This window comes from Vulpes lagopus, chromosome 3, assembly GCF_018345385.1.
Source record: "Vulpes lagopus strain Blue_001 chromosome 3, ASM1834538v1, whole genome shotgun sequence".
Lineage (NCBI taxonomy): Eukaryota > Metazoa > Chordata > Mammalia > Carnivora > Canidae > Vulpes > Vulpes lagopus.
The window spans coordinates 120,922,162-120,934,482 of record NC_054826.1 but is presented as its reverse complement, the minus strand read 5'-3'; the positions used below and the strand labels follow the sequence as shown (position 1 = coordinate 120,934,482).

The window sequence follows — 12,321 nt, the reverse complement described above, 5'->3', positions numbered from 1 at the left end:
ATGTAAAGTATTCCCCAGAGTAAGCATAAGATGAAAGCCCTGAACATTCTGCTCCCACGGCTCATCTCTGAGCATCCCTCCCTACGTGAGCATCTGGCCTCCTAAGCAGAGTGTAACACAAGACTCAGACTCTAAGGGTTCAAATCCCCATCCTGCAGCCTCGTAGTGGTGTGGCCTTGAGCCAGTCACTCAACTCTCTCCATCAGTTTATTGAATCTTCAAACAACTAAAAAAACCCACAGAATCCACTTCACAGGTTTGCAACACAGATTAAACACATCATTATAACTCTGACACTCAAAACAGCATAGTACGTGCTGGTTAAGTCTTTGTTACTGCTCGTACTACTTTCCATTCACTATAACTTCCCCTCAAACAAGCCAACGATTTCATCTATGGCTTATTTTTGAGGAACAGCTTTTGCATCCAGCATGGGAAGAGAGAGACTTCTTCAGAGACAGAACATTATTCTGTGTGATGAGCCCATCAGGGATTTGCAGGGGGTGAATGAGGACCAGCCATGGAACATGGACCCACCAACCCACCAGCCTTGATAATTAAGACCAAAATCAGATCTAAGAACTCTGCCCACGGTAGGAGGAAACCATCCTACTCTGAGTGGGAGGCCACTGGATCCCATGCCCTTTGGGTCTAAATGAATTTTGTAAAGACAGTACCTTGGAAGTATAAACAAAACTTACAAGAGGAGAGTCTCCAGCTCCCTTGTGACCTCCTGTTCCAATTGAGAACCCGCCTCCACCCTGGCCCTGCCCACAGTAGCAAGACACAGAAGTCACCAGAAGGCAGATAGGAGGTACCGTTCATGGAGCCCACACAAGGTGTCAGGGGTCCCGCCCAGCCAGTTATATACATTTGTCACCTCATCTAGTCCCCTTTATGCAACCTTATGAGGGAGCCAACATCATCCCCATGTTACAGCTGAGACAATGGGAGATCCAGAAGGTTCTCTGATCTGTTCAAGGTCACTGGGAGTGAAGGTCACTAACATCAGGCCTGTGTGGGAATGATCTGGGTCTCCTAGGGCAATGTGGCACCTGCCCGCTCCTAGCATGGAACTGCCCCTGGGTTGCAGAGGAACTGGACCTCAGTGAACATAGAAAAGAGAATCATAGAAAAGGCTGGTGAGAAAGGGAAGCCGAAGCTTCTAGATGACTCACAGCACTTTGGCTGATGCACCTGGCACCCCAATATGGCCCATGTAGGTGGCAGGCACAAGAAACTGTGGATCTCCCGACAGGACAAAGACGCGGTGTCACTGGCCTGCATCTCCTTCCATAGGATCCCGAATCCATGTAGTTTTGTCAGAAAGCCTGCCTGTGAGGGGCCCCGGCATGACTCAGTCAGTGAAGCAACTACCTTCAGCTCAGGTCATGATCTCAGGGTCCTGGGATCGAGCCCCACGACAGGCTCTCTGCTCAGTGGGAGCCCACTTCTCCCCCTCCCTCTCCCTCTGTCTATCTCCCTCTATCTCTCTTTCAAATAAATAAATACTTTTTTTTTTTTTAAAGCCTCTTTGTGTCTTGTGAGGCTGTCTGCTAAATTGAACCCTTAACCACAGTTAGTTGGCTGGAGAATGGTAGAACCAGGACCTAAACCTGGGTCTCTCTGATCTCGAGTCCAAGCTCCTTCTACTCCGTGAGGCACCTGGGAGCCCAGAGTACTCACTAAAAGTTGGTCTGCAGCACAGCATGCCTAAAACATAGAGTTTATTATATGGTTCAGCCACTTCCCTCCTAGGTTAATGGCAGAGAGAACTGGAAACACAAGCTCACAGGAAAACTTGTACACGGATGTTCATAGCAACACTTTTTTTTTAACACTTTTCTTTTTAAATATTTTATTTATTTATTCATGAGAGACACACAGAGAGAGGCAGAGACACAGGCAGAGGGAGAAGCAGGCTCCCTGCAGGGAGCCCAATGCAGGGCTTGATCCCAGGACCCCGGGATCATGTCCTGGGCCGAAGGCAGACGCTCAGCCACTGCATCATGCAGGTGCCCAGCGCTTCTCATAAGAACCAACAAGTAGAAATAATGCAAATATCCATCAATTACAAATGGATAAACTAAATGTGCTCTAGCCATACGATGAAATACTATTCAGCCTTAAAAAGGAATGAAGAAATGTCAAAACATGGACAAACCTAGAAGCATGATGCTCAGTGAGAGAAGCCAAAGGGCCACACACTGTATGGTTCCAACTCTATAGAATTTCCAGAACAGGCACATTGGTAGGGACACTGATTGGTGGTTGCCAGCAGGCCAGGGTGGGGAGGAGGCGATGTGGGAAGAACGACTGCTGAGTAGGCACAGCGCTTCCATCTGGGGTGATGAAAACTTCTGGAACTAGACAGTGGTCATGGTTGCCCAATCCTGTTAATATACTAAAACCCACACTGAGCTGCATTCTTGGAAATGGTGGTTTACAATATTAAGTTATATTTCCAATTTAAAACACGCCCAATGCAATATGGTACCAAAAGCAACAATAACTAAAGTATAAATAGACAAATAGAACTACTTCAAACTAAACCACTTTTGTGCAACAGAGGACACAATTGATAGAGAAAGGCAACCTATGAAAAAGGAGAGACTATCTGCAAATTGTGTATCTCATAAGGGGTTAATATGCAGACTACATAAAGAAGTCCTACAGCCTGATGGTAAAAAAATCCAGTAACCCGGTTTAAAAATGGGCAAAGGACTTGAATGGACATTTCTCAAAAGATGTACAAATGGCCAATAAGCACACAAGATGATGCTCACCACCAACAATCAATGGGGAAATGTCAATCGCCACCACAATGAGATATTGCCTCACGTCCATCAGGATGGCTCCTGTGAAAAATCCAGGGAATAACAAGTGCCAGTGGGGATGTGGAGTAATTAGAGCCCTGCACATCACTGGCAGGGCACTAGAGCACTGCACATCACTTGTAAAATGGTACAAGGGTTATGGAAAATGGCATGAAAATGCCTCAAAAAATCAGAATTACTATGGGACCCAGCGATTCCACTTCTGGGTATATACTGAAAGCAGGGTCTTGAAGATAGATCTGCACATCCGTGTTCTTTGCGGTACTATTCACAAGAGCTAAAACATGGAAGCAAGTCAGCGTCCACCGATAGATGAATGGAAGGACATGATGGGTTGGTACGTCCGTACGATGGACCACTACTCACCCTTTAAAAAGGATGTTAGGGGAACTGAAATAAGCCAGACACCAAATCTATATGACTCCACTTACATGAGGTATCTAAAGTTGTCACATTCATAGGGACAAAAAGAAGAACGATGGTTGCCAGGGGCTGGGGAGGAGGAAATGGGGAGTTGTTTAATGGGTACGAGAATTTCAGATTTGCAAACTGAGAAAGTTCTAGAGATCTGTTTCATCACAACATAAATAGCACTCAGTGCTACTGAACTGTATACTTAAGAGTGGTTATATTGGTAACTTTTAGATTGTGGGTTTTTCCCATAATAAAATTGAAAAAAAAAAAAAAAGAAACAGGAAAAGGTAGCCAGTGGGGAACACACGTGCGTGCGCGTGCACACACACAGCATAGCTAACAGCTCCTCCACCTGCCCAGGTGTGCTGCAGGGTCCCATCCTCCCCTGATCCTGCCAGGTGCCCTGCCCTAAGAGCCATTACTACAATACTGTGCCTTGCTGACCTAGAACTGGGGACAGGAAGGGGAGGACCAGCTCTGGTCTTTATCCTAGGGCTTGGCCCAATACCTGGTACCCAGCAGATGCTGGATAAATATTTGCTGAACAAACTTCATAAAAACCATGTGGTAGGGGATCCCTGGGTGGCTCACTGGTTTGGCGCCTGCCTTCGGCCCAGGGCGTGGACCTGGAGTCCCAAGATCGAATCCCACATCAGGTTCCTTGCATGGAGCCTGCTTCTCCCTCTGCCTGTGTCTCTGCCTCTCTCTCTCTCTCTGTGTTTCTCATGAATAAATAAATAAAATCTTAAAAAACAACAACAACAACAACATGCAGTAAGGTCAGGCTGGTACAATTATCCCCATTTCACACACAGGCTACTGGAGCCTCAGCAAGGCAAGGTGACCTTTCTAAAACCACAAAACCAGCAAGTGGTAACAGAAGAGGTGACCCCGATATCCTAGACTCCTGTTAGATGGCCCTTCACAGTCAGCCAGGCCCCTATTTCAGGAAATTCCAACAGGAATTTCCAAATAATAATTCTTGCCTTATATTAGTGACTCTTAACTTTTTTGGATCATGGACCCGTTTGGCAATCTAATAGAGGTCTGAGTCCTTTTCCTAAAGCAACACACATGTGAGACTTAGACGATAGTTTTTAGTTTTTAGGGGGATCCTGGACTCCCCTGAAGTGCATTCATTGACCTGATTAAGAACTCTCTTTCCACCCTGCTATCTGGGGGGCTCATTTATCCTCAGGATTTTAGAGTCATCTCTATATTCTTGAGCATCTGAGTCAAGGAAAGATATTATTTTATTTTTTAAAAATTTTAAGATTTTATTTATTTATTCATGAGAGACACGGAGACACAGGCAGAGGGAGAAGCAGGCTCCCTGCAGGGAGTCTGATGTGGGAGTGGGACTCGATCCCGGAACCCTAGGATCATGCCCTGAGCTGAAGGCAGATGCTCAACCACTGAGCCACCCAGGCATCCCAGGATGTTATTTTAAATTCATACTCCCAGGCCCATCTCTTGTGGATCTGGTAAAGTAGGCATAGGGCTGTGCCCAGAAATCTACAGAAGGTGCATCGGAGGATTCTGGGATTGATGGCTCTGAGGCACACGGGGGGCTGGAAGCTGCTGCCTCTCAGGCTTCAGAATGCTGCCCTGAAGATCGCCTAAGCTCCCAGCCTCTGTCTTCAGCTACCTACCAAACCTGGCTCTTAGCCATTCCAGCACAACCCAACAAGGACTTCCTGAGCCCAACATCTGTGACCCCAGAAGTGCTCCTTTACTGGGATCACTAGGCCAGAAACCTGGGTGTCACCATTGACTTGTCCCTGTCCCCACCCCATATCTCGACCATCACCAAGGCCAGCTGATTCTATTCTCTATGTGCCTCTGGGCACCCCCACTTCCCTCTATCACCCCTGCCAGCACCGTTGTCCATGCTTCCAGCTTCTGCCCCCTGCTTCCATCTGCCTGTACCATCCATTCTCCGTCCTGTGTCTCTGATCCTGTCACTGCCCTGCACAGAGCTCTACCGTGGTGATCAAACTCTAGAGCTGCACTATCCAATATGCTAGCCACACATGGCTATTTAAATTTAAATTAAATATCCAAAGTTCTGCCCAAAGTTCACACTCATTACATATCAATGGCTCAAGAGCCGCATGTGGCCAGTGATTACCATACTGGATGGTGTAGATAGAGCACATTCCCATCTTCACAGAAAGTTCTAGTGGACAGTGGAGCTCTACAACTTCACTTATGAGCCCTTCAGGGTCTGGCCCCAGCCTCTGCTCAGACCACTCCCCAGCATCTCTGGTCTTGAGCCACAGTGAACCACTCTCAACAACCTAAACTCACGCTCTCACCTCTAAACCATTGCATGTCATACCCTTCCTGTCTTTCTTGCTTGGCTAACTCCTACCCACACTTCAGGTCTCCGCTGTCACTTCTACCCAAACCAGGATAAGTGCCCAAGCTTTTGCCAATCACAGCAGTTAAAACATGGAGTCATAACAGCCATGGGCATGCCTACACCCATTACAGCCATACCAACAATTTTCAACGAGAGGCAAGTTTGCCCGCCCTTCCTGGGGGACACCTGGCAGTGCCTGGATTCATTATTAGCGAGGTGCTACTGGCACCCAGGGTAGAGGCCAGGAACACTGCTAACATCCTACAGTGCACAGGACAACCCCCACACGGCAAAGAATCATCCGGCCCAGAATGTCGGCAGCGTTGAGGCTGACCATGCTTGTTCTACGCTGGACAGCTCCATAACGGAAAGGTGTGTGTCCTGTATGCCCAGCCACCAGCCCAGGGCTGGGCATAGAATGAGTACAGGGGTTCTCTAAGAGTTTCCCCAGGATTCCAGTTCTCTTACATGGTCTTAGAATGACAGTCATTGATCATTACAGCAGGCTGAATAATGTCCTCCCACCCCGCCACCCCAATATCCAGGTCCTAACCCTGGAACCTGTGAGCGTCACAGGTATATATACATGGCAAAAGAGACTCTGCACGGGTGATTTAGTAAAGGATCTTGAGACAGGAAGATTCTCCAGGATTATCCTGATGGGTCCTAAATGCCCTCACAAGCCCCCCTAGCAGAGGAAGACAGAGGGACACCTGACAGAGAAAAGGCAGCGTGAAGATGGGGCAGAGAGATTGTAAGATGTCACAATGCGGGCCGTGAAGATGGGGAAGGGGCCCCAGCTGGCATCCACTGGAAGGGACAGATGGTCCCCCCGAGTCTCCAGCAGGGTGTGGCCAGGCTGATGCCTTTTTTCGGCCCAGGGAGGCAGATTTTGGACTTCTGACCTCCAGAACTGTGTGTTCTGGATAGACAGGTGTTTCTGTGATTTGCCCTGCACAGCTGGGACCAGCGGGTAGGTAGGCAGGCTAAAGAATGTTGTTCGTGAGGCTCGTGCTGCATGGATGACCTCGGGAGCCCAGTTGTTTGGGAAGGCAAGGGCTACCAATCTTGTCTCACACCCCCTTCTGCTCCTGGACTCCCCCGCAATGGAATCCGGAATCGGGGAGGGGAGGTGGGCACACGAAGCCCAGGCTCCTTGAAAATGTAAAAGCCTGATAACATGGAAATGCAGCTCGCTCCAAACTGCATGTAGGAGAACAAATGTTTAACTTCAGACCCCATCATTTGCCCTATAAATTCGGCCCTTATGGGGAGGGTCAGCTGAAGGGTCAGCTGAGAGGAGGATGCTCTGCCCAGACCTCCAGCCCGGCTTCTCCAAGGGGCTTCCCAGCTGGTGAGGCCGAGGTTGTAAACATCTGACCTGATGTAACTCCGCTGTAGTCTCGGGTCTCGCCCACTGTTACCTGCACGGATTCCCCGCTTCTCCTGGCTGTTAGGTTTCAATACGTTAATTAACGTTAATAATAATGTCATTAACGTCATTAACGTTAATAATAACGTTGTCATTCCTTTTCGAAACTGACACAATGGCTGCTGTGAATCTTTTGCTCACAACGCTGTGAGAGGATACACATCTGCTGTTTCTAGGCCAACACATTTCTAGTCATTTGTTACAGTGGCCCGAGGACACTCAGACAGTCCTGTTCCAACCTGGGGTTTATTGGATTTGGATCAGAGACTCGGAAAGGAATGGCGTTTAGGGGAGGCCCCCCACCCTGCTGGCTCTGAGGGCAGGAAGGAGAGATGGTGAGGGTGCCCGAGGCACGTGTTTCTAGATGGAGGTGCCCGGGTCGTCAGCCCTGGTGTCTGTGGGTCATTCCTCACACCTAGTCCTGCTGCCTCCAGGGGTGCGGGACGTCTCTGGTAGCAAGGGACTTAGCTCAGGACACTACATCTGTCTGGTGCCGAAGCGAGGATTAGAATAAGAATGGAAGTTCTTGTCCAGCTCCCCAGCCTCCCTGCCAACCCCTCTCCCTTCCTCCACTACCATCCAGACACAAGGGCCTTTCTCTGACCTTCCACACAGCCCTGGGGCCTCTGCACCTGTTATTCTTCTGCTTGGAACATTCTTCCTCCAGAGTCTCCCATGGCTGGCTGCTTCTCCTCATTCAGGTCTCAGTGCAAATGCAGCCTTCTCCCAGAAGCCCTCCTCGCTTGCACCCGGGGCCAGGGCCCTTCACATCACCTTCTGTCACCACCCGCTGATTTCCTTCCCAAATCATCTCCCGCTGTAACGATCCCATGACCATCTTTGTCTGCTCACGGTTAGTCCCCTGCAGGCCGGACTGCAGGTGCCAGGAGGGCAGGGACCATGTCTGATCTGTCCAGGGTGTGTTCCTAGCCCCACGCCTGGCACACACCAAGTGAGTGAATGTGAGCAAGCGAATTTGCAGCCCTGGAGGATGCTTGCCACACGCCAGGTCCTACGTACCTGATCTTGGCTTTCCGAAAGGCCAGCTCGTCTTCATTGCCAAAGTCCAGGGACACGTCCTCAGTATCGTCCACCAGCGCCTGGGGGACACCAAAGGCAGGTGGCGGGCGCTGCGCATCCCCACCCCCACCCGCTCTGCCGGCGGGGCCCCTCCCCCGCGGCTGCAATCCGAGGCCTCCTGCGCATTTGGGGTGCGGCCCAGCCCAGGCCGGGCTCGTGCATCCTTCCTCCTCCCTTCCCCTCCCCTCCCCCCCGGGCGCCCCCGCAGCCTCCTCCCGTCCTCTCCTCCATCCTCCATCCCCCAGCATCCCCGCGGCCCTACCTGCTTCATCCTCCCCGGAGCGCACCTGAAGACCCCAGCCGAGGGGCCGGGTCCCCGGAGGGTGCGGGGCGCGGGTCCGAGGCGACGCCCCGCGGAGCAGGTCCCGGGTGGGGGCGGGGCGCGCGGGGCCCAGAGCGCAGTCGCGGGCTGGGGAGCTGGGCTGGGGCGGGCGGGGGCGGGGCTTGGCTCGCTGGGGACCCCCGGAGGGAGGAGGGAGACAGCGGATGCCCAGAGTGGAGGGATGCAGGGCGAAGACCGAGCGCGCCCAGGAGGGGACGATTAGGTGCACTCGGGGATGGGGACGGTGGCCCTGGGGGAACAGAGGGGTGGGCCCGTGAATGAGCTGGATGTCCCATATTGGATGGGTGAGGGAACCAGGGAATGAATGTCGGTGTTGGGCAGCCTCATTTAGGGTTTGCAGAAGGCCAGTGTTTCCCCAAAGTCTCTGAGCGGGAGGAAATCACCCCTCTCTGGGTCCTGATTAAAAGCAGATTCCCAGGCCCAGCCCTGGAGATTGGGAAGGCCTGGGTGCAGGCTGAGGCACCTGCTTTTAACCGGTGAGTCCGAAAAAAACAAATTAAATTAAAAAAAAAACAAAACAGGTGAGTCCGCTGACCACAGCGAGATCTTCCCTCATCTGGGCGCCAACACATACTGAGCACAAAAATAAATATCATGGGCAGTTCTGATAGTAGTTCTGGACGGTGAGAGCTCCCTGAGTATCTCCCAGGAAAGAAGGCTTGCCACCTGAAAGTCTTTCCTGGCCCCCGACAAGGTCACGGCCCTCCCTGTCCTGACCCCCTGTCCCCCAGGAGCAGAGGGCTGAAAGTCTACATGCCGAGGCCCCTGGTCCTGCCTTTGCCCACCCGACACGGGCAATGCGGGCCTTTCCCCCATCCCTGGTGACCTGTAAAAGGACCACTGGTCCACAAGCTCCTGACACAACCCCTTCACTGCTGGCCCCCTGAAAGGACAAGTGGCCTGGGGTGTGCCCAGGGGGAGCAGTAGGAAGCACAGCTGCCTGAGCTCTGATCCCTGGGTGAGTACCGCTTCCCTCCCCCCCTCACCTGACCCAACAAAGGGCCTGGCAGGTGTGTGGGGGGAGGATACTTTCTCCTGGGGACAGAATGCCATCCTGAGGGGTCAGCAGCTCTGGGCTGGCCTGTAATGCGTCTCTCTAACAAGCTCCCAGGTGTTACTGATGCTGCGGGCCTCTGCACCGCCCTCTGAACCATAAGGACTTACATTACTGAACTCGGGTTTCTAGAAAGGCCTGTTGTGTCTTCCAGCCCAAAGTTGGCTCCAGGCACAGGAGAGGGTCACGCTGAGTGGCTAGAGGACCCTAAGCATCCCCTACCCCGCGAGTCCCCAGCTGCCTGGGATACGCAAGGGAGGGCAAGTGGAGGTGAAAAGCCGTTGCAAAATATTTAGGGGCTTTTCCTACAACCCTGAAAGTCACCAGCTGTTGCTAGCTGCTAAGTCTGGGCTCAGAGTCCCCAAGGGGTGAGAAGGTAGGAAAACCCCCTTGGAAACCCCACCTAGGGACAAACTGTCATTCTTGCCCATCAGGTTGGGGATGCCTCGAGAAACAGCCATGGCCCCGCCATGTAGAAGTCACCCCACAAACACAACGTCATGCCACACTCCCCCTTCCTGACCACATCAGGGCACAGGCTAAGGATGAAGGTGCCAGGGCCAGACCCAGGGCCTAGGCATTCCCTCCCCAGGAGAAAGTGCTCCCCCTGGATATATACCCAGCTAGCCCTCTGCAGAGTCGGCCAGGAGAACTGGGGGCGTGGGCAGAGAACCCATCGCTTCTGCAAAGAATTCATCATTGGCTTTGAAATCAGCTACAGTGGATTTACCTGAGGCTGCTGGTTAACAGGCAGATTCCAGGGCCCCGCTCCAGGCCTTCTGAATCGCCAGGGCCAGGGCCTAGGAATCTGCTTTTAATATGGGCTCTGGGGAGGGGCACCTGGGTGGCTCAGGTCGTGATCTTGGGGTCCTGGGATCAACCCAGGAGCCTGCTTCTCCCTCTGCCTGTTACTCTCATGAATAAATAAATTATATATATATATATATATATATATATATATATATATATATATATATATATATAGAGAGAGAGAGAGAGAGAGAGAGAGAGAGTGTGTGTGTCAGTCTCTCTCTGGGGAATTCCTGAGCACAGAGACCTTGGGGAAATACTGACTTTCCCCTTCACGCTGGTGCCACTGAATATGGCCACTGGGGTCCTGACACGAGTCGCCTTCTGCTGGTCCTGGCTCAGGAGGAGTGTGGGGAGCAGTCTGAAAGAGCAGGCTCATCTCTGATCCCTGGCTCCCAAGGAAAGGGACTCCAGGCTCCAGCAGCCACTGGCGTCCAGGTGGCCCCTGGAGGCCAACATCTGGAATTGGGCAGGCCCGACTGGGAACATGCTCCACCAGTTCCTGTCTGGGTGGCCTTGGGCAGGGGACTTCATGTCCTCGGCCTCGATCTCCACATCTGTAAAATGGGGTCACACCTCCCCTCACCCTCATCATTAGGGATGATGCAAGACCTGGAGAAAACACAGGTGGAAGGCCCTCCTCAGAGCTGGGCCTCCGGAGCAGCTCTGGAGACTGACTTTGATCATCAGCGGAAGGCCCTGGGGTCTGAGGAACACCCCTTCTGTGGGGCTGGGCCACACACAGGGTGTGAGCCCCGTGCCAGTCACTTGTTCCACTGAGAGGCATCTGTCTTAATGGGGGAACAGGCGCTGCACATCCAGCGTGGCCGTTTCCCAAACACTGTTTAGCCGGGACAAGTGACAGAGGACGAGCTTGGGACCCGAGGAGTCCCAGAAAGTAGGGGCTTGGGTGTGAACTGCCGTGGCTGAACACTGGAACCAGGAGCAAGGGGAGGACGGGGTCAGCCTGGCTGGACTGCTCCGATCCTTATCCTATAGGAGAAGGACAGCAGGCGCAGGGGGGCAGATCCGAGGCTGGAAAGAGCTCCTGAGCTGCACTGTCCCCCCACATCAGGGCAAAAGCTTCAGCTTTCAGGCCTGTCATCCTCAGCCCTGCATTGCCATGGGCCGGCCCTAAGACTTGCCCGCCTGGCACCTGCCAGTGGCCCTGCCATTCCTCCTCAGGCAGGGCTCAGGGTCTCACAAAATGAGCCAATAGAAGGGAGCCCGCTGACATGCACCTGGAGGGAAACAGCAAATCAGTTCTTAGGGTAAGTATATCCCAGGCAACATTTGGGATATACCTATGCTTGAGAAAGGCTCAGTCGCTTACCTCAAATTCACATTTACCTGGGGTCCTATATTTCGTCTGGCAGCCCTGTGCCTCCAGGCCAGGGTGCACCCAGGCTCAGGAGGCCCCAGGGCTCCCACCCTGGTGCCCAGGCAGCTGTCCCCATGCCTCTCCCCTTCCTGCCTCCCCCAGATGCTCCGCCCACTGCATAGAGCTCCTCCCACCTGCCATGGCCTCTGGCAGCCTGGGCAGTGTGCCTCTGGTGGGCTGTCCCTGGGGGTCCCCCCTCCGCACCCCCGTCTGCCTTGTTTGGGGCAGAGATGCCCGGAGTGACTCCTGGATTCCTACCAGACAGAGTCAGCTGCGCCTGGACCTCTGTGACATGGGGCGAGATGGGCAGCCTTGCACACTCGCAGGGACTCAGCCACCGACTCTGCTGAGTCCAGACACCGGGCCCTGCCCTCAGCAAGCCGAGATTTCACTTAAGAGAGAAATAAGAATTACCAAAGCTGAGGGCACCTGGGTGGCTCAGTGAGTTGGGCGGCTGACTCTGGATTTCGCCTCGGGGCCTGATCTCAGGGTCGTAGAATCAAGAGCCCCATGGGGGTGAGCTCAGAGCTGAGTCTGCTTCTACCTTTCCACACCCCCCCCCACCTTTCCCCTCTCACATGCATGCGCTCTCTCTCTCAAAAAAA

General features: G+C 52.7%; 1 protein-coding gene across 2 annotated transcripts in view; it reads right to left on the bottom strand.

The window, feature by feature from the left end:
- Positions 1-8,503, bottom strand: part of TVP23A (trans-golgi network vesicle protein 23 homolog A) — a 31,357-nt gene extending 22,854 nt beyond the window's left edge. For both annotated transcript variants that reach the window (XM_041749665.1, XM_041749666.1), the window contains exons 1-2: positions 8,391-8,503; positions 8,069-8,148 (exon numbers count right to left, since the gene is read on the bottom strand). In XM_041749665.1, coding sequence (XP_041605599.1) covers positions 8,069-8,148; positions 8,391-8,399 — 89 coding nt within the window. In that variant the 5' untranslated portion in view covers positions 8,400-8,503. The remainder of the gene's footprint in view (positions 1-8,068; positions 8,149-8,390) is intronic.
- Positions 8,504-12,321: the final 3,818 nt, after the last annotated feature.